This window comes from Aquila chrysaetos, chromosome 23 (genome assembly GCF_900496995.4).
Source record: "Aquila chrysaetos chrysaetos chromosome 23, bAquChr1.4, whole genome shotgun sequence".
Taxonomy (NCBI): domain Eukaryota; kingdom Metazoa; phylum Chordata; class Aves; order Accipitriformes; family Accipitridae; genus Aquila; species Aquila chrysaetos.
Window position 1 is genome coordinate 349,208 of NC_044026.1, and position 27,401 is coordinate 376,608.

At 37.5% G+C, this 27,401-nt stretch overlaps 1 protein-coding gene across 6 annotated transcripts in view; it reads left to right on the forward strand.

Annotated features, from left to right (window-relative positions):
• Window positions 1-27,401, forward strand: part of MYO16 (myosin XVI) — a 393,567-nt gene that overhangs the window by 277,495 nt on the left and 88,671 nt on the right. For all 6 annotated transcript variants that reach the window (XR_003921201.2, XM_029999071.2, XM_029999067.2 and 3 more), the window contains exons 22-27: window positions 7,951-8,103; window positions 8,719-8,919; window positions 19,055-19,130; window positions 21,862-22,037; window positions 26,537-26,617; window positions 26,856-27,061. Coding sequence is in view for 5 of the 6 variants with exons in the window: in XM_029999071.2 (XP_029854931.1) it covers window positions 7,951-8,103; window positions 8,719-8,919; window positions 19,055-19,130; window positions 21,862-22,037; window positions 26,537-26,617; window positions 26,856-27,061 (893 nt within the window). In the remaining variant the exon portion in view is untranslated. The remainder of the gene's footprint in view (window positions 1-7,950; window positions 8,104-8,718; window positions 8,920-19,054; window positions 19,131-21,861; window positions 22,038-26,536; window positions 26,618-26,855; window positions 27,062-27,401) is intronic.

Here is a 27,401-nt window from a genome sequence, read left to right on the forward strand (position 1 = left end):
GCATTTTGTTGTGTAATACTGAGTGATACTCTGTGTAGTTACCTCAGAAACTACTGAACTGCATTCCTGAAAAGATAGAATAGAGGTGAGGGAATTACAAGGTTCATTTTTATATGGACTCTGTAATGTGATTAACACATCTCATTCCTGAACTGATAGGTTGCAGTTTCAGTGAAGAGAAGCAGTTTGTATCCCCGCGTCACAGTGTAATCATGCAGACATACCCAAAACAGTCTGCACTCAAAAGCTGGCGCTTTCTAGCAGTCTCGCCTAGTTCAGTATTCTGCTGGGCTTGTTAACCCTGAAGGTAAACAGGCTTGTTAGCCCAGATAGGGTCCTCAGGCAAAACATTGCATGATGTCTGCAAACATGCCCAGTATCAAAGCTTGTGATTGCAGAACGTTAACATTAAATGTTATAGCCAAACAGCAGAGGAGCCATAAAAACACTTTTTCATCACATTTAGATTAACATATTTTGACATGGCGTTACAAAAGTAATTTGGGGAAAATGAATCTTTTGTTTCAAATTAGTGTAAGACAAGGCATTCTTTGTGAATCCCATTTGCCTGCTTTCTTGGAAAAAGAACCCCAAAACAGCTGTTTTCAAGAAAGATTAAAACCTCCTGATTGCCCATATCTGGGGGCATTCCAAGCAGCTGCGTGAATCCTTCAAATCAGGGCAGTTGATAGACAGTTTAGTATCATAATTAAGAGAGCAATATGATACTAAATCACACGTCAATTTAAGCAATTCATTTTAATAGGCTGTATTTGAAGACGGTTCAGGAAGAGAGAGCTGGATAAACCAGGTAGAATAACTTGTCCACTCCAGTGAGTGTATTGGAACGATAAGGCATTCGAGCATTGAAATGTCAAAGGGAAACGAAGAATTGGTCTAGGAATGGTTCATGAACAATGCGTAGGACAATAGATGTAAAAGAACTTGAAAAGGTTAATTATGTCTACACCAGGAATCTGGTAACTTCTGCAGGCAAAATGATGTGACTGACAGCATGCTAGGAGAAAAGTTTCATAGACTATTACAAAGAAGGCAGCATTAGAAGTTAAAACCAGTATTAATGAAATGTTCAGTTTTCCTTGTACTTGGTGAGCATTGGTAAGACTTCATTTTATAGAATATATGTGTGATACATTATAATAGCAAAAATAGGACATGTAATTCTAAAATACCAGTAAATAAGTGTATGGAGTAAGTGATAGTGAGCAGAGTTGTGATTTTTTATATGAAATTTAAAAGCTGAAAGACAGGGGACAGTGTTTTTAGAAGCCACAGTCTGAGGGAGTCATTGTTCAATAAAGACTGAAAGCTTCCGAATTACCAGGCCTCAGTGAGCTACTGCTCATCAGCTGAGCTAAGGTAAATCACTACAGTACACTTTTAGCTCACCCCAATTACAATTTACAATCACTTCCTAGCAGTGTTCATTGGCTTGGGAACAGCATTTTCCTGCTGTGCCAGAACAGCTTTGTATACAGCTACCCTGGAACGTGGTCAGAAGTGAGCACACATTTGTCTTTCCTGTTCTATACAGAAATGGCCTTCATTTTGTGATCATTTCAAGAAACAGGAGTGCTCTACCAAAAATAGCAATGGCAGTTTTCAATGGCAGTTTTCAATGTTTTCTTAGGTTTCCTTTTTTGAGAGGGTCTATATTTGTTTACAGCTTAATCTGCACTCCTTTAAAAGTAGATAGAGTTTAAAACTCTAGGTTAGATCTTATTCCCAGCACAACTCCAAATAGTGCAGTCAAGGAATGCTGCTATCTTCTTTATACCTTTATGCTAATATATTCTTTGACCACAAAAGCATGCACATAAATGTAAAGAGCTCATGGCCAATGAACCTAACAAGTGATAAGGAGGAGGGAAGGCTGATTGATAAAGTTGCCTGTACCATTTTCACCTAATTGTTTCTAAGAAAACTGTATTATAGCAGAAAAAACAGACCTTAGAGTAGCAAGAGTCGCATTTCTTCCCCCTGCAGAAAGTCAGGTCTTTCTACAGAAACAGAGGTCTGTAGTTGTGGAGGCATCATAAAGAGCAATAATGCAGTTAAAAAAAATGGACTCTAGTAGAGTCTTTCCTCTCTGATGTCTAATTCAAGTGGTAAACTGAAAAAATATTTAGTTCTTACTAAATAATGTGTTTAGGTCTTGCATGGTATTTTGCCTTTGTAGACCTCTTGAGTTTTGCAGAAGAAAGTATCTATCATAACCTCCTTTTTATAGGAAATATAAGTAATTTATCTGAATGAGTTCCGCAGGTCATGGAAACAGGCAAGTGTTTCTTGACTCCCATTCAACTCTATACCCATTAAAGTACATGTGCATTATCCATGTGATGCAGTAGAGTGTTGGGAGAGGCATGGCCCCCATGGCAGCTCTGTGCAGCACATATCTGGCTACAGGAGCCAGCTGGCTCCGAGAGCAGAGAGCATTGCCTGCCCCACTCCAGACTTCAGAGTCACCATGGTGAAGCAGAAGAGCTTGTACAACCCAGCTGTGCTCACAGGAGTTGTCACCTACTTTTATGATTAGGTGTGGTAGGTTTTAACTTCACAGTGTGTTATTTCTTTAGTTAACCCTGCTGAGACTTTGTTTAATTTTGTCATCTGATCTCTCCTAGCCAAAACAGTCATAACAGAATATTTTGTATTAAATTGCATTGCCTTAGCCATGAGACCACTTCTAGCTATCCAAATATAAGCTTGTGTTGCCTGTTTTGTGGATGGATAGATATGAATAGATAAAAGTTACACAACTTTTCTACAGTCATTGCAGTCTCCATGCTAGCAGATGGGAGGTCACGCACACAAGTGTCTGCATTTGGACAGTCTGAAGAAGCATTCCAGTATTTTATTTCATGCAGAAGAAATCGGCCTTCTTCGCTGTTGCCTGTCCAGAGTACAGATGGATGGTCCTGCTTGTCTCTACTAGCCTGTGCTGGTGCACACCGAGCTCTGATACTACGCAGGGACTTGGATGCAGAACCTCCCACTGCAGTTCTCAGTGCTGGGGCATTCCTTACTCCCCACAGGATGAGGGGCAGTGCTTTACTAGCTTAATTCAGCCTTTAACAGGGAAAAATAACATGATACCTTCAAGTCAGAGTTTTGCTAGCCTCCATGCACGGGAGGGTTTTCATATCCTTGTAGTGGAGCAGCCAGAGCCAGCTGATCCTTGGCATCAGGGAGCTGGGCACTGGGAGGACCCGAGGGCCAGCCATGCCCTCCCACATCATCACCATCCCGCAGGGCCTGAGCACAGTGGGCAGAACCAGGGCCAGTAATGGCGCCCGATGGCAGCCCTGACATGGCAGGCAGCGAGCCAGGGCTGGGGTCCTCTCAGGAGCAGCTGGAGATGGGGCTGGAAGCTGTCACTGCCATGGTGTCTGCTGGGACTGGGCCCATGGGCAGGGGCTGAGTGGGGGTCCCAGGGAAAGCTGAGCCAGGCTGTAAAAGCCTATTCCTGCCCTCAGGGACCGGGCGATCCTATGTTTTAATTTGTTCCTCGACCCAGTTCCTGTGGGTCTTACACTCTGTATGGCTTTTGTCATGGTGTACCCCTGTTCCCTCTCAGTCCCTTGGGTCTTTTTTGCAGTCTGCACACATTTTTTTCCATTTGTGCAGGACGCTACTGTCAGTCTGGTATTCCAGTCAGCCACTGGAAAACCAGTGTTACTCAGTTTTAAAGTTGGCTTATCAGGTACCTAATGTTAAAATGTTTATTTTTAGTTTATTCTTTTATGGTAGACACTTTGTGGCCAAAAATAAAATAATTTATCTAAAATTTAGATTCCCAGCTAGATTCAGTTTGTGATTGATTGGTGAAATGCTGCACAAGGACATTTATTAACTGTTATCTTACTTTTCCACAGCAGCACCCTTTTTTATCTTACAGTCAGCAGTATGAGCGAAAAAATAATTTGGAACTATTTCAGTATCTTTAATTCCAAATTCTTTCAAGGAAAGACTGTTGTTATCCTGCCTGTTTGTTTAATATTTTTATATGTACAAAATCAGCTGAGGGACTATTCCACTTTGTATTGAAATTGTGTCCCTTTTGGAGGGTCTTTTCGGACCTTCCTTTGTGGAAGGCTTTTCAGATGACAGCTACCCATAATAAAATTTTAATATAGCACTGGGTTCTGTCTTAGTTTATTTGAGGAACACAGATCAGCTAATGGCAACTGACCCCAGAGACAACATGAACTCCCAGTGAAATAAAGTTCTTCTGACAGAGAGGCAGAAGGACTATGTTTGAATTTGTTGGAGCTGCACGGAAAACAAGAAATCTGTATTAGATCCTATTGTCCCTAAAAAGCAAAGGAAGAAATGTAATGGGTTCTGGTTTTGTTACACATTTATTAAAAATATTCTGGTTGGTACTCTACATAAAGAAAAGGATGTGGAAATGTTTGGGTAGCAGGTACAAGGGGAAACAGTGATCAAGATAGTTCTGAGAAAAAAGTGATCAATCAACCTTAGGTTTAAAAATATTTTCTGAGTCCAACCTCAGTAAATGTAAGATGATTCTGCCTTCCACTGTCTTAGAATTACATTTTTGAGAAATGCTAGAGCACATCCTTGCAAATTAAACTTGGCATTGTAGCTTCATCATCTTGGCCCATAACATACGACTTGATAGATGTGTTGATGTGACAGCCGTAAGCTTTACTCCATGCTCTCAATATGCATCCCTTGAGAGAGCTAATCCTTCTGCATGACCACAGGATATAAATGAGCTTTCCAAAGGGTGTTCACATCCATCGTTCCCTCACTGATTGACAGTCACCAAGTTTTCTTTTCACAAATTTCCTTTTTTTTGGCTATGCTTTTTCAAATAGTTACTTATATAAAGTGAAGAGCAGGAAAATTTTATTAGTCAAAAGTGCTTTTCTGTCTTCAGAGTACAGTACAATTTTGGTCTTCTACCTAAATTTGAATTTGGAGTATACTTAATAGTACTAATTGGTCAAATGTAGTAAAAGAAGAGAGATCAAGCTAACTCTGTCTCTAATGTGATGAATACTTATTGCTTTTACCAAATGCCACTATATTATTTTCCAAATTCTACAATTTGGATGATACTTAAAGTTGTTTGTTTAAATACTTGAACAAGACTTTTTTTTTTCTTCTACTTTTTAATGAAGACTTGGACAAATAGATGGTGTATTTGTTTTCACTAAGACATAACAGTGAGTTAGGGTTAGAAAGAAACACAGATAGGAAGATTTCTTACAGAAGAGACGTGCAATGGAGCCAGTAAGAGGCATGTAAAGAACAGTTTAACAATGGTTAATGAGAAGTACCACCATAGGTAATGTCGAGTAATGCTGCAAGGTAAAGCAAATACAGAATGCTTAAAGGTATTCCCACAACATTTGTTTTAGGCAAAAATTTCATTGTATTTTCTTTATTACTATTTTATTTCCACCTAATTTTCATGGGTACAATTAAATACATGCTTAAAAAATGTAGTTTTCTGAACTTTTCATATCTTTGGACAGAAAATATGTCATTGTTTTATATAATACTTCATATGACGTGGAGCAAAAAAGTTGGGTTAGCAAAGCTAGTTTAGTTCATTTTCATCTGATTCCTACATTTCACCTGTTTTAATTATTATGCCAACCTGTGTCAAGCTTTTGAACATTCCTTTTATTACTTTTTCCCAGCAGGTTGTATAAAACATTGAAATGGAGAAAGATATGGTCAGAATGTCTTGCTTTTCAGCAGTCCGTGGCTGGTCTGCTGGTTCACGTTCTGCAGAGCTGTTACTCACAGCCACTGCTAGAGAGTGCAGCTTTGGAGCAGCTTGCAGTGTGTATAAGCGCTTGAGCTTGCTTTCTGGTCTGGTTTGCAGAACTTTACTGTCATTATGGCAAATCTGCCAACCTGAATGAGAGCGTTCCTTGTATTACTAAAAAGCACACCAGTGTATGCCATAATATACTGATCAGTGGAATTTATAAATGTTTTTTTTTTCTTTACCAGCCCGGCATGTTATGTATGAGTTTTAACAAAATAATACACCTCTTACCAGTGCTATTTATCAGATCTTTTTAAGATATGACTAAAACAGTCTTTCCCTTTGGCTTGAATTCTGTAGTTTAATATGCTGCACAGCCAGGTCCTCAAGTACATGTATTGTTTTTATGTATTTTAGGAGATTGGCAGATGATAAAACAAAAGCTTGAGTTTATAGTGACTTTGTCAACTTTTCTTATGGTAAAATATACCTGTGTAAAGTTAAACAACATGGTTCTCTAAATAACTCATTTGCAAATAAAGATATACACAGCATGCATCATTTTAAGCCTTTACATACCCTGTGAAGTATAAGCCTGTAATGTTATGTCTGTCTTCTAAAATGATGTTACAAAGCTTCTGAAAAGATCTTGTAATTAGAATTGGAAAAGTGATCAGTACAGCACATTTTGCCTGCCACAAAGTTTAAAAAGCTGTCTTTTTCCAGAAAAGAAGTAGATAGCGTAAGTCAGTTGTATACTTTCATTGTTAATAAAATAACAATCTGAATCTTTAGAAATCCCAGTTTTAAAAAACAGTGGATTTACTCGAGGCTGTCTTTTGTCTGCACTATCAAGCATTAGTAAAGACAGTTAATAACATACATTTGGTTATAAAATGGGGTTTTCTTTTATTTCTTCTTACTGTTATTCGTACTAGTCTATTTCAGTATAGCAAGTGCAAGTTGACTGTACTAGCATGAGGTGTTAATGGAAAATTCAGGCAACTATTAAACATTACTTGGGTTCTTTTCCCTCATCTGGATGTTAAGCCATGTAGTTTTGATCTAAATATTTCATATTTTTTAACATGACTTGCTGATGGAGTTGCTTTTGCACACTTCATTCATGGAAGATACAGTTTATGGCCAAAACAAGTATGTGACTAGTTTAGTCTGAAAAGAGACTGCATGCAAGCATTCCTTGCATCATTCCTTATATAAAGGGTTCTTCCACCATTTTAGGAGTTTCTGTTTTCTTAATTTCTTAGTGATAGGTAGTATAGCAATTTAGAATTTTCCACTAAATTTTCCACTTTAATATAAATAAAATAGTTAAAGCATTTATTCCACAAAATTATTAAATATTTACTTTTTGGAGATCGTGAGTTTTGAATAAAATACAGAAGGTCCCAAATAAGCTAATCCAATTCCCACCTGTTTTTAATTGAAAATCAGATTCCTGGTAAACTATTTATTTTGCAAAAGTGGCACTATACCTCCTACAAGGCAGTCAAAATATTTGAGAGGCTTTTGTATTAATTATCTCTTCAAACTTTGAACTATTGTATTGAAGACCGTTTTCTTGCCAGCCTTCCCTTAGAATGTCAATAAAATGGAGAGAAGCATCTAGTAAAATGTCCATAGGTGTTTTATAACATATTTGGGCAAAACACAATGAGTTCTTCAGAGACTGCTTTAGACTTCAGTGACATCATATGCGGAAGCAGAGTCTTTGTTAATATTGAACTAACCAGAGAGTTGGGATCTTAACCAAATATGTAGTTATTTTTAATAAAAGCACATTGCATCTGGGTAATCTTCCTGAATATAAACTGCAGAAGAGTATTAAGTGTACCGATTTATATATAGAGTCATCCCACTTCAATCAATGGAATTAGTGTAAATTTGCACTGTATTTGACAATGCTGGTATTGGATGATTCTTATGTGGAATTCACAATGAACTGTGCAGGCAGAAATCTGTTTATTCCCAATTTAATGCTAATAGCTGTTAAAATGTAAATTTCGCAGGGGTCTTGCTAATCTATGGTCTACCAAGAGATAACATGTTGTGGATTGACATTTCATCAGATTCAATATTAGACATACAGTAAAACTGTGTCGGTAGAATTATGCAGTAAACTTCTAATACTCATTTTTTTCTTGGTTATACAATAGCTGTGTGTCAACATGACCAATGAGAAGATACACCAGTACATCAATGAAGTGCTTTTCCTACAAGAGCAAGCAGAATGTGTACAAGAGGGAGTTGCCATGGAAACAGTGTATTCTCCTGGTAACCATACTGCAGCCTTGGATTTTTTCTTTCAGGTATTTTCCAGATCCATTTTACACCATATATATTTATACACAGTCTCTACATGTTAGACTAGTACAAACTTTTGCCTGCATTTTCTGATTCATGAATCTGTAGAGAAGGTTATGGGTCCAAAAAGACCACAGAGAGAGCTGTCATAACTGCCCTCATAGCTCAAGGGCTAAGAGAGATGTGTGGCAGTCCAGGGTTGGAGGAGACGTACAGAAACTCCTTGCCCGTACTGATTCATGCGTAGTATCTGTGTATCATGCAACGTCCTTAATGCAGCTGTAGGACTGACGAGTCTCTGTTGTAAGCCTGACAGTTCCTTTTGTGCCTGGAGCTGGTTTCTGGAGTATAAATTCTAAGAAGGAAGCAGCCCAATCAGTTTCCTAAAAGATATCATTAGTTACCATTTTTGGCAACTGAAATAGTATTCCCTACATTTCTTGCAGAGTAATCTGATGTACCTAGCCTTGGAGACTTATCAGAATATTTTAATCATTTTTTCCTTTTCTTTGAGGTGATACACGTTTCTGTTTACTAAATTACAAGCTGTATTACTCTACAAGGAACAACTGAAAATATTGCTCCTGTATAAGACGAGAAAAATCTATTTTTCATTTCAGAAACCATCAGGCTTTTTGTCAATGCTGGATGAAGAAAGCCAATCTATATGGTCAGTGGAACAGAGTTTTTCTAAACGCATTCAGTCCTTCCTGGATACATCAGACACAAATGCAGTATACTCCTCCACAAAAGATGGAAATGGTAACCTTGCCCCAAAGGATCAGGGCTCCACCTTCACTGTTATGCATTATGCTGGGAGGGTAAGTTGTTTGAATGATGGATTACACAAAATTAATGAAAAAGAGTAAGCAAAAAATTCTGCATGGCTTCTCCAACTCCTGGCTATAAATAACAGTTACTTTCTAGTGATGAATTTTCAGAGGACAGCTTAGAATCTCAGTGCAGTATCTACTGTATAAAATCTGTACTTCGTATCAAATTATGCAGTATTCGGGCTACCTAATTCTGGCTCCTAAATTGTATCTTCATTGTAAGCACTTCATAAAGAAGGGAGTGATTCAGATACCTCAGCATAAATGTTTAATGCTGTTTAAGTTGGCTGTCTCATTGCTTTCAGATGTTTTTCCAGAACAGTATAGGTTCCCTGTAGACACTGTGCCATATATGTAGATACTGTGGATACCAGCATGCATCTGGTAAAAGAAACCCCATGTTTTTTGGTTAGTAATCATAATCAAATATCTTTTTTTTCTTTTTTTTCTTCATAATTTCAGAACATGCTAAGTGTCTCTAAATATGGCTGTAAAACAGGATGAATGTTTTGCATTTCCCCTCCTGCAATGTTCACTGGAAAAGCATAATTGATTCTGTTTAAATAGGCCTCTTACCCTTTTCTTTCTGATACTCCCTCATTTTTACATTGTCTCCACAACCACCTTGTGGTGGGTTGACCCTGGCTGGATGCCAGGTGCCCACCAAAGCCGCTCTATCACTCCCCCTTCTCAGCTGGACAGGGTGGAGAAAATATAACAAAAGGCTTGTGAGTCAAGATAAGGACAGTTTAATAAAGTGAAAGCAAAGGTCGCGTGCAAAAGCAAAGAAAACCAAATTATATTATTCTCTACTTCCCATCAGCAGGCGATGTCTAGCCACTTCCTGGGAAGCAGGGCTTCAGTACGTGTAGTGGTTGCTCCAGAAGACAAAAATGCCCCCCTTCCGTCTCCCTTTACTTAGCTTTTATATCTGAGCTGACGTCATATGGTATGGAATATCTGTTTGGTTAGTTTCGGTCAGCTGTCCTGGTTATGTCCCCTCCCAAGATCTTGCCCTGCCCCAGCCTGCCATTGAGGGGGGGGGGCAAAAATGTTGGAGAGACAGCTGTGATGCTGTGCCAGCGCTGCTCAGCAGTAGCCAAAACACTGGTGTGTTATCAAGACCTTTCTAGCTACCGATGCAGAGCAGAGCGCTAGGAGGGCTGCTATGGGGAGTATTAACTCTATCTCAGCCAGACCCAATACACACCTGCAGCCCAAAGCAAGTGAAATAGGTGTGTGTTTAAAGGGATAATCTGACAGTTTGGCCCTTCTGTGTTTAATCTGACATGCTGCCACTTGTCTCTGTTCAAAGCACAGTATTTGAATTGAGCTCATGAATGTAGATTGTATGGGCACAATACAGTGGGGGCTTTTAATTATTATTTTTCCAAAATTTCCACTCTTAAGAGGTGTGTTCAAGACTTGTCTCCCAGTCACCAAAAAAAGACTTGCTGGCTCTGTCATATCTCAAGGTAACATTATATGCCCTGAACTTTCCAGAACAGATGAGAGGTTGGAATGTGCACGCACAGGCTTCTTTAACCAGATTAGGGTCCTTTACAGCAATATAAAGGGGGGAAGGTCTATTTTGTGGCTCTTCATTTGGAAATGAAGTCTATGGAAGTGTTGAGTAGTGTTCTGATGCAGGCAAATTTGTTCCTGCCCAATGATAGAAATGTGGTCATTAAGGAAAGGATCAAGACTATTTGGGCAGTGCTTAAATTCCTAACCTAAATACTCTGAATAACTCCCTGGAGGCTCTTCTTTCATCATAAGATCCTCTATTTAGACTCAATTTATTTGCCAAAGTTAAGTGGTTTGAATACCTTCACTATTGGGACTTTTCAGAAGGAATGCGGGCACGCAGTGGTTAGATAACAGCACGATGAAGATTTTGTGAAACTTATTAGGACTTAAAGTGATAGAGTTAGGAACTGACTGTGGACTCCACATGTCTAATTTCATTTATAAATCTGTTCTATACTTGTTAGGTAAATATTTTTTCAGGGAGTTCTGTTGTAGTTATAAAAATTTATCACAATACCTCTAAAAGGTTCCATACACCAAAAAACTGACCTGGAAGCAGCATCAAGGCAGCTGCATTAAAATCACAGCCAGAATAATAAGCACATTTTTTCAAAATGAAAAAAAAAGTTTGTCTTACCCTCTGAAGAAGCACTCAGTAGGAAGATTTGTTAAGGTCAAAGTTTCAGGTGCCTAGTTCTGAAAGTTAAGCTGTGAGTGGTAAGGAGTATGCTTTTCATTAACGTGTGTTTTAGCCTTCCATGGTTGTTTATATATTTTTTTTTGTAACATAGACACTTGGTTTGACCTTTTCCTAATAATAGAAATGACATTTAATCTATAAGTATGAACAAATAGACAGCTCTCCAAGTAATGTAAATTGACACATTCTTTTGAAGTCAGTGGAGATCCTTTGATTTACATTGGCCAAGGAGCTATTGCAGTCAGGTTGCTTTTGCATCCTTATGACAGTAAAATGCTTGGCCCTGCCAAAACAGAAAAGTTCCATGCAAGTGCTTGACTCTCCTTACTTCAACAGTGATTGAGCAAAATCCTTAAAGACACTTGCATTTTTATTATCTCATGGAACTGTTACCTAGCTATCATAGATTGACATTTCCAGTGATTTATGTTGTGTATTTACATAAAATCTGATGATAGGATTACTGTACAAAATAATGACACGCACTGAGTTTATTCTGAGACTAGTATGTCTTCCGAAGTTGAATAAGAAAAAATAGGATTTTAAAACTGCTGGTGCTGTTCTTTAGATTGTGCTATTACTACATTTAGTAGCTTCTTATAGAAGTCATTTGTGATTTATGCTTTATGAAAGTTGTTAAAGGATCAGGCTTTTAAATTCATCAGATTTTATTGGCACTCAAAAATAAGAATTTCGTATAACAGTATCATTTGGCAGGTTTTGAGAGCCATTTTAATAGTCTGATATCAATTAAGTCTAAAGTAGGTGAAGTATAAAGCAATCTCTCTCTGCGTTGCTACCTTCAGAGATTCCCAAATTTAAAACCAGGGGGCTTGATTTTATTCTCAACTCACCACAATTTTTCACTGATTGTAACTCCTTTAACTTGATAAATCTTCTCATTATTTACATAACTGAAAGATTAATCAGACCCGGAGGGTGGAAAAAGAGTTACCGGTAAAATGTGACAGGTAGTTGAACATGCAATTTTTCACTTCTAGGCTTAATCATTTCTGTTTGGGTGATGTGTCTAGGCTGGTGGTTGTGGAGGAGGTCCCACTGAATACAGGCTCTATGTTAAACAGATGGTGAAGGCAGACATCCTTATTTCTCTGGGTAACAAAAGTTGTAACTGCAATGTAGTTCACAGCCAGTGTGAAACAGCTGCTACTACAAGTAATTTAGAGCAAAAAAAAAAGCTAATATTCTATGTTTGCCCTGGTATGAATCTCATACAGACCCTTGTAATTTAGGCTCCTTTTCATCAGTAGTTTACGTATGTAGCTCAAAGTCCAGAAAGAATTGGGTTCATATCTTTACTCAGACACAGTAGCTATTTTAGCAGCTCGTAAGTGCAGTTATACTAGAAAATACAGCTGTTAAAAATACTGCCTCACTGAAGAGACCTCTTCTATATATTTAATTGAGATTGACAGACAGCCTTTTGTGAACAAAACAGATATCTCTAGCTTCATATTAGGAGAGAATTACAGCTGATACAGATGTGTCCATACAGTTTTAAAGACCTCTAACATGTTCATATCTTAATGTTTTGTGTCAGGATAGTCATAGAAAAATTATCTTTTTTTTCCAATATCAAGTCTTCTTGATTGATTGTAGTCATGCATTGTCAGGTATTGCCCATTCCCCTATGTTTTGTGCTCAGTAGCTTTTCCTAGGACTACACATACCGTATTGTTGTCCCCATCCTAATTAGCCTTAGACCATTCCAGAAAAGGCAGTACTGAGAGAAAAGACTAGAGATAATAGGTCGGAAGTGAAAAAAAGAAAACATGAGGTCAAAGTGAGCCTAGGAAGGCATATGGGAAGAAAAGGCTCAGAGTAATGTGTAAGGGAAAAAATCCTAAAGAATTTGGAATCCGTACTTGAATTTCTGGTGAAAACAATGCTTTAAGAAAACCTGTATGTATATCATTCTGAGATACCTTTGATTTTTTTCTTACTTTCTGTACTGTTTTGGAATTAAGAAAGTGGCGTAAAAGAGGAAAACAGTATGTACAAGTAAGCTTCTGCGCATAGAAGAAATCAACACAGGTGAGATTTTTCAGTGGAAGCTGAGGGAGAATACTGTATTACACAAATGTGACAAGAGTGATGCTGTGGAAGAAAGAAAACTTTTTATTCATTTCTCTTGAATTTTACTATTATGCCTGCGCAACACTTGATCTGTCTTTTTCTGCATGAGCAGTATGATACAGTTGTTAATTATATGAACACATGCTCAGCAAAGGCCACTGTGAACATTAGCACTTGATCATATCAAGTATTTTACTTTATCTCCCAGTTTTAATTTTGCAGCTGAACAGAATCCTACAATGCCTTGACACATTATGAGTCTCTTCTAAGAGCTATTTAATGTCTTGGTATCTGAGTGCTATAAGACAAAAAGCTTATCTGTTCTGTTCAGGCAGAAGGTAGAAAAAAATGATTTAGGTTTTGTATGACTGAAAAAAAATCCTAGTGGAAGGCTTTATCTGAAGTTTGTTTAACACATTTCCCTGAACACTGGCAGTCTGATCTCTTCTGGAAAAATTCTGCTCATCTGGGGCATTGCTTTTTTTCTGGTGCCTAACATGAATGTGGCTATTCTCAGCTGCTTTTCACAGGGACCGTCTGCCTGGCAGCACCCTGAGAGGAGAAGCAGGCTGATTCCATGCTGCACGCTGCAAGCTTGCCTTGAGGAAGAAAAGTGTTTTATGGGTGCAGTTGATCAATGCATCTGACCTTCAGCTGAAACTATACCAAGAATGTGTAATACTGAATTTCTAGGTGCTTTTATTGGTAACATTAATATTTACATTGTGGGCTCTAATGTAATGAAGGGCTTCACATGAATTATATCTCTGAACTGTCAGCTGTACTGATAGTTGTGATTTTTGATGAGTAACATTCCATCACCAAACTTTCTCAAGGACTGAAAGTTCTTTTTTTTAATTTAATGGAAGAATTAACATATCAATAAGTAAATCAGAAATATGTTGTCTTAGCAAAATGCCAGAAGACACAACTTTACCTAGTAGTGGTATTTAACATACCAGCGTGAGGTAATGAGCTATTTGCCCCATTGTTAATGTAATCTGAATAATAGGTCATCATAATTTAAGCTTTCTGCAGTTTAAATTTATACTGGAATTTACAAATCAGATGAGCCCCTTGTTGCTGTTTGCCTTGCCACTGTTTTGATTTACGGTACTGTAATAAACGAATTGGACCTAAAGACCAACTTTGCTGTATAAACCAGTGCACATAATGTCCTTTAAGTGCAGATCAATGTTGGTTCCATTTCTCAGCTATGTGCATTTCAAAAATAACCTCTCAGCTGTCAGCTCACCTTCACCAGGGCAGTCTTCCTGAAATGCCGTATATATCCCAGGCAGACTCTGAAACTGAACCACTAAATCAAAAGACAAAAGGAGATGGAGTAATCAATAAGGATGCTTTCATTTTCTCTATTTTTTCCCCAGGCTGAATCCCCAGACATAACAATCAAATCAGTCTAGTCTAAGCTGTACCAAGGCCTATAAAGGTTACTTGACAAAGATTCTCTTTTTCACGCAGACAAGATAGTCATGCTTTTTCTCCCTTTCTCTCTCTCTTTCTTTAACTATACTTGATTTTGGACTTTCACTTGCAGGAGAAAATAATAGAACACTTCCCCCCACCCTCCTATTTTGTTGCTAAATATCTCCTGGTTTCAATATGCTAGTGTTTCTATCTGTTAGAATAAGACTTTAGAGACTGTATAAAATTATTTACTTCACCCATTGCTTAGCAAGAGTTGTTTTTGGAGGGTGAGAAGCCCAGTGATCCCCCCCAAAATGGCACATTCAAGCACTTAAATGCTGTCACTCACATTTAAGTACTGGCAGAAAATTAACAACTGCAAGTGACCATCTGTGCACTGAAATTCTCCTTGGACATGTTCTCAAAAATTTCTCTTTTAACTATATGAGCTGATTATTTTCTTACTAAGTAAAATTAACAACACATGCAAAACCGTGAGTTTCTGAGTTACATTTTGTTATTAAAATAGTAACATTTTCCCTTTTAACTGTGAATGCAGCCAAATCAACCTTAACATTCCAGGTCGCATTTTCCTAGCTTTTTGTACGGTTCCTGCTGGATCTGCCATTAACCATGAGTGCTTTTGGCCTGTCACAAGATACGAAAACTATTTACAAAACAGAGTATTTGAAGGGATTGATGAAAATTATGTGTAAAGGTGGCCCTGTTGATAAAGTATATAGGGAAATCCAGTAAACTTACTTAAAGTCCCTTACCAAAGTCAGATGTTACGAGGGGGGATACTTCAGTTCAGAAGAGAATATGTACAATGGAGTGGCATGAGGATAATTAATGAAGCAAAGAGGCAAAAGTATGTAAGAAAATAAGAGGAACGTACAATTCCCAAACTTAGCTCTGTGCACATTTGGTGTGTGTACCTCCTGTTTTCTGGGTGTTGTTTTTTTACCTCTGTGTATCTGCTAGTTCTCATGATAGTAAAACCAGCTATGCCAACTTAAATGACCAGAAAACAGGTTCAAAACAAATAAAATTAGGTATTTTTTTACATAGCTAGTAACTAGTGAAACTCCTTGCCACAGAGTTTTAGAGATGCTGAAAGTATTAATGAGTTCTGGAATGTTGTGGTTTAACCCCAGCCAGTAACTAAGCACCATGCAGCCACTCGCTCACTCCCCCCCCCACCCAGTGGGATAGGGGAGAGAATCTGAAAAAAAAAAAGCAAAACTCGTGGGTTGAGATAAGAACAGTTTAGTAGAACAGAAAGAAAGAAACTAATAATGATAATAACAATAATAAAATGACAATAATAAAAGGATTGGATTATACAAGTGAAGCACAATGCAACTGCTCACCACTTGCCGACCGATGCCCAGTTAGTTCCCGAGCAGCGATCCCCCCCAAGGCCAACTCCCCCCAGTTTATATAGTAGACATGATGTCACACGGTATGGAATACCCTGTTGGCCAGTTTGGGCAGGTGTCCCAGCTGTGTCCCCTCCCAACTTCTTGTACTCCTCCAGCCTTCTTGCTGGCTGGGCATGAGAAGCTGAAAAATCCTTGACTTAGTCTAAACCCTACTGAGCAACAACTGAAAATATCAGTGTGTTACCAACATTCTTCTCATACTGAACCCAAAACATAACACTATACCAGCTACTAGAAAGAAAATTAACTCTATCCCAGCTGAAACCAGGACATGGTAACAGAGACTTGAGGAGGAAACATCAGTCAAGAGGTCTTAAACTCAGAGATGAGACACAGACTGCAGGTCAAGAGCTCCCCCATGGGCAGAGCCCTGGAAGCTGAGAGGGGAATTGGTAGGAGGCAGAGTGGAAGTATTCCTCAATATTTTTCCCTAAATATCCAGGACTACATCAACATTTGGCCTGCCCCACTGCCACTGTGCTTAGTTTAAGCTCTCTTCCTTTCTGAACTTAAATCAAGAGGGAAAGCAAATCCAATACCTTTCATGTTTTAATCTGTTTTAATGAAATAAAATGCAGTGTGGAACATGCTATTTTCGTTTTTAATAAAAATAGTTCAACTGGTTGAGATAGTATCTAAAGATCTTGTTTCCTTTGGTTAACACAGACACATAGGTTTACATATTGTCTACCCCAAAGATTTCATCATGTAAATCAAGATAGAGCAAACAGCTGCAATAAATAGAAGTGAGAAAAAGGAGTATGTTTTGTAATACTGGAACCATGACCTAAGCAAGTGCACATTTCCTGTCTGAATTATACAATGTTTGTTTGGTTTTTGTCTCCTCGGAATAGCTATCCACTGTCTTTGAGCGCCAATCAGTGCAGAGTTTTGGCCAGGTTTGCTTTAGAAACCCAGTGGAAGAAAACTGAGGGAAATATATGTGCTTTAGGCAAAGTGCTATGCTGGTTGGCATCTCTGATGAGGGCAGGATTAAATTAACAAAATTGGCAGCTAGAAGAGAACTTCTTTCTTTCTGTCTTTTGTGGGACTGGCAATGAATATGGAACCCTCATTGAGTCAGTTTTCATGACTTCAGGCAGTGAATTAATTTACCAAGTCTATGGGAAAACTGTTAGAGAGTTAGCAGTTTCTTCATAAAAGGGAATCCTGCTAATTTTCATGTATTTTATGTGATATGAGAGATGTCTTATGAATATAGTTCTAGAAGTTGGTGATGTATTATACCAGCACCAGTACTGAAACTTTTCCCTGTTTCAGTCTAGGGACTTAATCATAACACAGTATCTCCCACTGCTATACTTACCTACTCTTCCCACCAATACTAACTCTCTTCTTCCAATTTAGTCAAAGCCTAAGACACTCAATTAGGAACTGGCATTATGGAATAAGTTTTGTTAATTGTCTTTTATGGACCAGTATGGTAGAACATTTACTTAAGTACACTAAAAGCATTTAGTAGTACGCTTAAATTATTCTAATAGTTTGCTAACTATGTTGTATGTTCTTAGGAGGTGCAATTAGAAAATCACAAAACATTGCATCTGTCATGGAAAAGAACGTAATTCTATTGTTACACCTTTTCTGTGTCAGATACCGTACTAATTACATCATTTGACGATTACTAACTATAACAGACTATACACATCCAAGTCATATAATCTCCTTTGTGAGGAAGATAGCATTACTTAATTGTCAAATGACACAATGGAAAACAAAATTAATGCACTGATTAGTATTACTAATCTTAATTATATATTTACAGCTTTGCTAAATATACAAGGATAAAATTTCCCCAAATATCTAAGGCATTTAGGATGTAGATCCAACAAAAAACTTTAAAAAGGCTTTAGATAGAAACATGGTCCCAAGGTAAATAAACCCAAACTGTATTCTAAGAAGTTCCCGTTAAGTGTTTGCCTAATGCTGGAGGTACTACAATCTATAATTTTCATCCTCTTTAACTTAAAAATTCCCTTCTGGTTCTACTACCATGCAAGCCAGAGCTGTTTATATCTAAAGCCTGTAAATGAACTAGTTGTTTGTCTTCCATCCCCATAAAAAGTTAAAAAAAAAAAAAAAAAAACAACAAAAAACCCCTGGGCTCAGTGACTGCTTTTTTGTCTTAGTGCTGCTTTTCTATACAGTGTCTCCTGGGATGGGCTCAGTGTGAAAACAGCCACTTGGTCATATTTCTTCATTTCGCATGTGCCCTCAGGAACTCTGGCTAGAGCCTTGTGTTTTGCTTGCTTCTCTGAGTGCCCAGCACATGTGTTAGAGTTTATCTGCAGTCTGATGACAGATGGAGGGACAATCCAACTGTCTGCTCTTGAAATTATGACATCAGCCAACTAAGGTGATCCAAAATCCTTATGTGTGTAGCTGTTAGAAAGGTCAATGGGATTTGTACATAACCTGTAGACTGAACTTGCCTCCAAAGCACATATAAATGTCTGGAACTTGTCTTGTAAATGTCTGGAACTTGTCTTGGGTGTGAGCTGGGACTCAGATTGCTCCATGAGTGTTTTGTCCTGGTCAGTGTGGACAGTTTCCCGTTGACAAGGAGATGTGTGATCTGGGAGTGACTTGCTCATCCTACAGGGAAGGTGATGTTTAGGTCACTTACTTCTGCTCTACACTACACTTTTGAGTCAAAGTCTTGCATTGTGGAAATGTTTTAGAATCAGTCTGATGAAATTTCTGTATGCTTGCAGAGACACACAGTGTTCAACAACCAATGCTTCTGGTTAGTATTGTTGGCACCAAGAAAGGAACAGAAGACGCTACCTGGTGCCAGCCTTTAACTGTTGAATGGGAAAAACCATAGCTTCATTTCTACTGCTGTAAGATTTTTAAAAGATGCATTGGTCATTACTAATGATGTCATAATATTTTATTATAGGTTACTTATGAAATTGCTGGTGCGATAGAAAAAAATAAAGATTCCCTTTCACAAAATCTCGTATTTGTAATGAAAAGTAAGTAAATGGTTTTGTGGTTACTGTTGTTGCAAATCAAGATATTATAACTTGACTTTAATTTTCATTGTAGTTTTAAGAGAAATTGGTATATATTTTATTTCCACATAAAAAAGTCACCCTCATCTTTTTGAAGTATGTACGCGTTGTTTGAAATTTGATCTAATTTAGAAAGCTTTTGGAATTCATGAACATAAAGCATCTTCATCGTGTGGTGTGATGGAAAGAACAAGAAGGTATAGTGTGATAGATGAGTATGACTTAAAGAAGTTGTTGAGTATGAACTAAACAGAAATAAACCCCAGAAAATAGGGAAAGGAAATAAGGCTCCCAAAATCATAGAGACTGCAGTGGGATGCACCTCACTGCTTGACTACCTTTCTAAAAGCAGGAACTTGTGGGCGTTCGTATGTTTTTCAGTGAATAGAAACAAATGTCCATTGAAATACAAAATTAAATACCTTTCCATGTGCATATTGTATAATTACAACTAATAATAATGTATCCCAGTTTATTAATTAATGATTCATAATTAGATTACTAAAAACCTCTATCATTTACCCTTTCTGCAAAGAAAAAACATTTTCCTTGGGGAAATGTCAGTGTATCCTGAGATGTTTGTCTTTTCTCCAACCACTGCAGAGTCTTTCACTTAATATATTATATACTTATATTTCCTTCCATAGAAAGAGAGGTCTTTTGGAGCTCATTTGTATTCCAAATCAGCCCTGCTGTTACAATGTATTGTTTTTTAGCAATTTTACTGTGAAATTAGCTAAACTCCCTAGTAAAATAATTGATGCATTTTAACGGCAAACAGTGTACATTAAGAATGAAGAAAGAAATGGAAGAATTGATTTTGTATATAATCCTATTGATTATAGTTCTAGAGACATTTCAGTTCTCACTACTTGGAATTTACATGATAATCTGCCAAAGAGTATAAGAAGGTATGGCAACTTCCAGTATGTTCTACAAGAGAGAGCATTATTCCATCCTCTCACATAGTCTCCTTTTTGCACTTTCATTGTGCAAAAATTTTGTGTAATCACCTATGCAGCTGTTAAAAGGGAAGAATGGAGGATTGGATTGGATATAAAATGTTTGATATGCTGAAAGTGAGTGTATATATAATTAAGAAGTCATACTAATAACAATTATAATTAATGGAAAAATTCTGAAGGCAGAATATTTACAAGCATGTCAGTCATTTAAGGGCTATGTTCCTCCTTTTTCAAGTGACTTAGGCTTAAAACGTATTGATTGTCACTGACATACTTCCTTTAAGGTCAGTTTCATAAGTTCTGTAATATACCTTAAGTACATGCTTCCTTTGATTTCATTGAATTTAGTTTCCTTAATCAAAACTTTTAATTATGCTAAGAACATTAAAGTAATTTGCATATATGTGTAAGAATGTGGAACATACCTGTCCAACAAATAAATCAGGAGAGGCTATTGACATAGGTTTTATCTGTTTTAATTTGAAGGACATAATTTTAATGCCTTTCCTAATGCTACTTACTACATTTATCCATACTTTAAAAATATAGAGGTTTACTATGTCCGCTGATTGTGCTGAAATTGTTTCAAGTATCTGCTTTACTATTTTCCTCATAATTTTATTACTCCTGTTAAGTAAGGAATAGTAATCTCCACAGAAAAGGGAGACAAATCTGTTGCATTTAAGCATCTAGTAGTATACCTTTAGACAGCTAATAAAGAGCAAACTGAAGATTGCTACCTGCTGTGCTAAACTTAATGACATTATTCATGATGCTTATCCCATTCATCTTTCTGGTTTTTTGTTTGTTTTATTCACATGATGGGTGTGATCATAATGCCAGTTTATTAGTTCCTAAAAAAAAAGTAATAAAAATTAAGGATGGTTAAGGATGTATCACACAACAGGTTTTTAATGCTTGTAGGTGCTGTGGCAGTACAAGCAGCATGTAATTACCATGTTCATCTTAAAAAGCCCACGACCATAATCTCATAAAGGATAATTTGACTGAAATTAGTATAAAGTATCCTATTTGTCTTAAAACTCAGATTTTTATTTTTTAAAAAACCTCTTGGAAGTGTATCTATTTTGTACTAATTATTGCCAGTGCATCAAACGTATGTATGGCATTGTCTTTTTCCTGTAAATGTTTGTGAGTGTGGTCTTGATGTAGAGAAATGTGAACCCAGCTTGCCATAGTTCTGCCCTTCACCTTGCCTTTTCTTAATTAATCCCTTCCTATATTGTGTTTTATGTAATTCTTTTTCTTTGGTGCAGTGAGTGTCTATAATTTCTTTCTGTCAAGTGCCTTGATCATTTCTAAATACTACATGTTAGGTAAATGTCATGCAGAATGCATCTTTTTTTATAGCTTTAATAGATGGATAAATTGGGAGTCTGTAATGGAACAAAATTCAGGGGTGATTATCACATAAGTAGTTAAGTTTAGACAGATCACAGTCTGAAAGGTTTTGTTTTCTGCCCTGTTTGTTCAGCACAGGACCTGAATAAGTTTAAAAATAGTGTTACTGATGGCTGACATCCTTAGATATTGAATGTTCTTTGATAACTAACATAATATAATAGTTCATTGGTTTGTCTACTTGTTTTAAGTTTACTTACTTAATTCTATCTCCTACTGTATGTCTTTTTACTACCAAATACAATATATATAATTTTCTAACTTGTGTTTTATCTTCATACATTGATTTCTTCTTTTTTTCCCAGCCAGTGAAAATGTAGTCATCAATCAATTGTTTCAATCCAAGCTGACACAAACTGGATCGCTTGTTCCTCCATATCATTCCCTTAAAATCAAAGGGTGTAAAGCAGCTTTGCTGAGTAAAAAACCATCGGTAGCCTGTGCAAGTGGAGAAGCAAAGAAATACTTTGAGCTCAGCAAGGTAAGAATTTAGGACTCTTTCTGTTCTTTGCTTCTTGAAGATTTTTCTTTTACTTTGTCATTTCTGAAAGCTCCTTGTTCTCTGCTTCATTCTCTGTAGTCATTAAACTATTAAAATTATTTAGTACTTAATATCAACACTAAAGCGGTAGTGAGAATTAACAGGTTATAATTTACTCACACCAATAATGCTGGTTCAAGAGCCTCTTTCTTGGACTCTCTGAGCAGAAGGTTAGGCCAGATGATGAGGTCCCTTCAAGCCTGAATCATTCCATGATTTCGTGGTTCCAGGGCTTAGCAGTGGATGCAATATTACTGGTTTTTGGCTGTATAGGAACACTTCTTTGTTTTGTCTCCTTGGCTGACTTTATGATGAATAGTTAAGTAAATTAAGACATAGGAAGAGCAAAAATAAAACCTCAGTGTCTTTATTGTGTTAACCTGAGAAGATTTCTGGTTTGCAAAAGATAGTTTGTCTAGTTTTGTATGAAGATCAACTCTGTACATTTTGGCAAACATTGTTATGTTAAAAGGTCACTTGCACGTAAATTTTCCCAGTTGATTTGAAATCAAATCAAACTCTCCCCATTTCTGGACTTGTGTCTTCTTCTGCTAGCTACGTCAGTGAAAAAAGTTTAAAAAAAAAAAAAGGAGGGGGGAACTTTGGAGGCTATCAGAGAATTCATTGTTCATGTCACATGGAACATCTCTCTTTTGAGGAGGAGTAACATGATTTGCTGAGTCCATTCTTGACAGAGCTTTGGAATTCCTCCTTCTTCTAGAAAAGAAACAAGCAGTTCTCACAATACATCAGCTGGCTTGCCAGGCTTCTTGAATCTTATGGCTATTTTTGGCTTACAGCTGCATAAAATTGATTCTGTCATGGGGTTAAGGAGCCTGCTCTCATATGTCATTGTGGAAGGCTTTATGCAAGTACATCCATAGAATAGCAATGGGACTTTCCTTCTAGCACCCCTGCTGATAGTAGCATAATTCCTGTCTACTGTTCTTGTCAGTAATCTCAGTGGAAAAACTAAAGTTGAAGTGAATGGTGTTGGTTTAAGGCTATATGTAGCAAACAGCTGAGGCCTCACAAGGTGCCTTTAGGTGCCTTTTGGCTATAACAACAGTTTCCTAGAGGAAGCTTCCTAAGGCTGTGAAAAAGATCCTAGTCCCTTACATGGAAGGAAGTATGAAAAGCACATCTAAGTTAGAAGCCTTATCAAGCCAGGGGGAAAACACCACACAGCTGGGATCTCTGAAACTATGAGGTTTTTGACCAGTCCAGAATAGCTTTTAAACTGGAGTTACTCTCTTGAGAGAGAGAAGACATATTCAAATTCCTTTGGGAATCGTGATAAATTAAGTCAGAAATTCCAGATTCAGTGAAAATGCTCTAAACTTTTAGGTATTAGGTGGAAGGTGGGAAGAACTTCATCCTTCATCTGCCCACAGAGGCAAGGATGGCTTGGCTTCTCAAAGGTGGGCTTTGAGGAGAGCTGTGCAGGTGAGACAGAACACCACTTAAGTTTGTAGATACTAAGCTGGCCTAATTTGAGCAAGGTACTGTGCTGCCCTGCACGACAGAAGCAGAATTTCAGGTATCTAAGCTGTTCCAGTGGCAAAAAAGCAACACTTGTTATTTTGGAATAGGCACCTGATGCAGGAGCTGGAAGTAGGTAAGTGCTTAAATTTTTCTGTGGATCAAGCCCACATCTATAACTGCGCTGTCCCAAATAATTTCTTCACTTCTCCAGCATAGCCTTGAAAATCCACTGTGATGGGCTGGAATAATGCTGGTTTTGTTGTTTTGTTACTGTAATTGGAAATGCAATGTAAGTGGCATTTTCTTCTTACAATTAAAATGACTACAGGTTGGAAAATCTTAACCACTGCATTTTTATTGGAGTTTATGCTGAGGGTAAAGGGGATAAAGAGGGAAAAAAAAAAGAAAGGGGGAGGGGGAGGAAGAGGGACATTAAGGCAAGACTTATCAACAAGAGACTGGCATTACTTTTATATCTGAAATCTGAGTTGTAACATACATCATTCTGTAGGCAGAGAGAAACACAAAATGGAAGGTATTCATGTTGCTGTGTATGGGTAGTCATCTAGACTCCACCATATCCAGCGAAGAGAAGTAGACACTTTCAGAGGTCAGATAGGAGTTTATTGTGATTTCTCTCCCCTTTCAGCTTGTCATCTGCAGTCCTAGCTACTTGTTAGGTTATATAATTATAGATTTTTCTGCATATGGCCATGTATCTACCTGTTTACCTTTCCATAAGTGACTCTTCCCTTGATTTTGAGCATGTTGTCAAAGGTAAGGATGGTCTACCTCTTTGAACTCCCCACTCTACTTGTAGTAGGGTCCAAGAAAACAGTGCATCCATCTTAAGATAGACATGAACAAATCTAATAGCTGGCCAGAATTTTGGAGCACATAAGGAGTCATAGGAATTTGGCGATGTCAGCTCAAGTCTCTGTGACTTACGAAGACTGTGTCCCCTTTTCAAATAAAATAGAATATATCTTCACTGATACTCTCACAACTCTCTTTTCCTCACATCAGCTCTTGCTCCCTTATTTTTCTGTAATCTTTTCCTAATGCATACTTTGGCCCTGTTGCCTTCCCCTCACTTCCTTTGGAAGAATCAGTGGGTTTCCGAGTTCATACAGCAGAAGTCTAGTCACATGAATGCACATCACTAACAGGAAGCTTTCCTTTCCATTGACTACGTTGTTTCTCTTTATGAACGCTTTGCTTCATTGTCTGTTAGTTGAAGAACTCATCTATTGCAAAGCTTTTGGTATGTCTTCTGGTTAAAGCTTTAAAATACTCTGCTGGTAAAGAGAGATTTTTTAGGAGAAGGTTCTAGCTTCTCAACAGAGATAACAAATTTACATATATGGTTGGGTTTTTTTCTGTAGATCAGAGGTACAGGATTTTCCAAAGTAAAGCTGTATATTAGAGGGTAACAGAGAAGTACAGTGATATACTTCTTGTACATCAAGTTCAGTGATGTAGTCTTGTTCCTTAGCCCATACCTAAAGTTGTCCAAGTTTGGAGAGTTTTAATTAAATTAATTTTTTGTCTTTGCCTTTTTTCGTTTCTTTTCTCTCCCTCATTCTGAACCAAACACTTCTTTCCCATGGGAAGAAGTGTGCAACACAGGACAGCAGGCAGGAACTTTAGCATCCAAAGCGTTGTTCCTGGCTCTTCCATTAACTCAGGAAATGGTCTTGAACTAGTGGCTTAATCTTTTGGGAGGAAGGGGTGTGAGTGCATTATCTGTCAAGTGGAGAAAACTATTTTGGTTATATTCCTCAATCATTTTGTAAACTTTAACTGAGAAGTGTCATTGGCATGCTAGTGGTTCTTTTTATGAGAAGTCCTGGAGCAAGCAGATCTTTTACTTTCCTGTTTTGAAGTTGGGGATGAATTTGCCTTTACAATCTTACTGCATCCTAGTAAGTGAGATTTGAAATAAAAAAGAGCTCCAAAGTTTAGCATAGGGAGTAGAGAATTGCTTGCATTGCAATATTTTAAATGGAATTTGGCTTGAGTGGGCCCAGCTGAGGAAACATACACTTTTTTGATGCAACTGGAAAAAGGCAGGAGTAGGCCAGAACATGGTGACTTGATAGAAGGGGAGTTTTAGGGGATAAGGGGACTGGAGAAGGGCAATGGAAAAGTCAGAGGTGAAAAGGCTGTCATTGATACAGAGGTTTGAATCTAGAGCTTGGCCAAATCCTGGAATGCAATAATTTTGCCAGCCTTCCTGTAGAAAGTTTAATAAACCCCGTAATTTCTGGGGCCACTTTTAGGATCATTATTGCCATTTTAGTCTCTAAGATAGGAAGTAGAACAGTAAAAAATAAATTTTTTCCCCAACCCTGATGTATAGGATAACATTGGTTCTAATGAGCTATGAAGTAACTGATAATTTATGTCTATAATGGGTGAAAATGGGTTAAAAAAGAAAGAAAACCAGGTTAACTGCATTCACGTGTGTAGGAAGAAGAAAGAAGGGGGGTTTTAATACTAGTACTATTGTTTTGCCTTCAAGGTTTTTTTAATGATCTGTGCTTACATTTACTCACTTAAGCATCTGCCAAAGACATAAGGAACCTTTTCAGAGAGTTACAGAATTATGCTACTTATAGGCAGACTGTATGGGATACTAACTGCACAAGTCCTGCTTCTGCAGTAGAATTCCAGGTCAAATTGCTTTGCCAAGTTGTTTGGAAAAGGTATTTTATCTTTCCAACAGTATACAGCTGCTTTTGAAATCTAAACTTGCTTGCCAGTCATGGCTCTGCAGATACTTGAGGACATTTATCCACTTTCCCAATTCTTTCTGAAACTCAAATCATTGTCTGTGACAAACTATTTGTATAAATGTTTGCCTTTGTTAGTCAATTGTGTAACAATGAAAATGAAGGTTTACTGCCCATCTTGAGTTAAAGTTCTTGTGTGTGTGCTTTTCTCCCCAACAGCTACTGAAAAAGAAAGGAACATCCTCATTTCTTCAGAGACTGGAACGAGGTGGCCCAACCACCGTGGCAATACAGCTCAGGGTTAGTGAACATCTCCTGGGCAGAATTTTACCAAAAAAAACCCCCAACTTTTTAAAGGCAGGATTAATCTCTACAGATTATAATGGAAGAAAGAAAAATCATATGCTTGAGAAAGCCACTTGCATGGCCAGGTCAAGCTGTTTGAGAAAATGATGTTAAAAAGTTAGGAAGAGCGTATGTGCTGAGGAGTTTCCTTTGCTGCACAATAATAATTGATAACTGATTTTTTTTCCCACAGAAATCACTCTCAGATATTATTGGGAAACTGCAGAACTGCACGCCACATTCTGTTCATTGTATAAAGCCTAATAACTCCAAGTTGCCAGATACTTTTGACAATTTTTATGTGTCTGCTCAACTGCAGTATATTGGTGTCCTCGACATGGTCAAAATCATACGACATGGATATCCAATACGTCTCTCTTTCACAGACTTCTTGTCAAGGTAAATTCTTTCAAGTTTCATAAAAACCTTTTCTTAGCTATGGTACAAAGCTTTCTGTCATGTTCTGGTAGTGCTTGCAGTGTTGTTTTGCTGATGAGTCTTTCAGACTTTCTTCAGAGAAAAATTATGTCTTCAGCAAGGGGTGTAGGCTTGTTATTTTTTAATTGAAGGAATCATGAACTTTATGGAAGTATATTTGTAAAGATCATCAGCAAAATCTATTCAATTTAAAAAATGCAACTTCATAAAATAGTTATATTTTTATAATTCATGGTATTTATACAATTTATAAAATACAAATATTGCATGTTGTCTCCGGATAATTAAAAAGCAGAAGGAG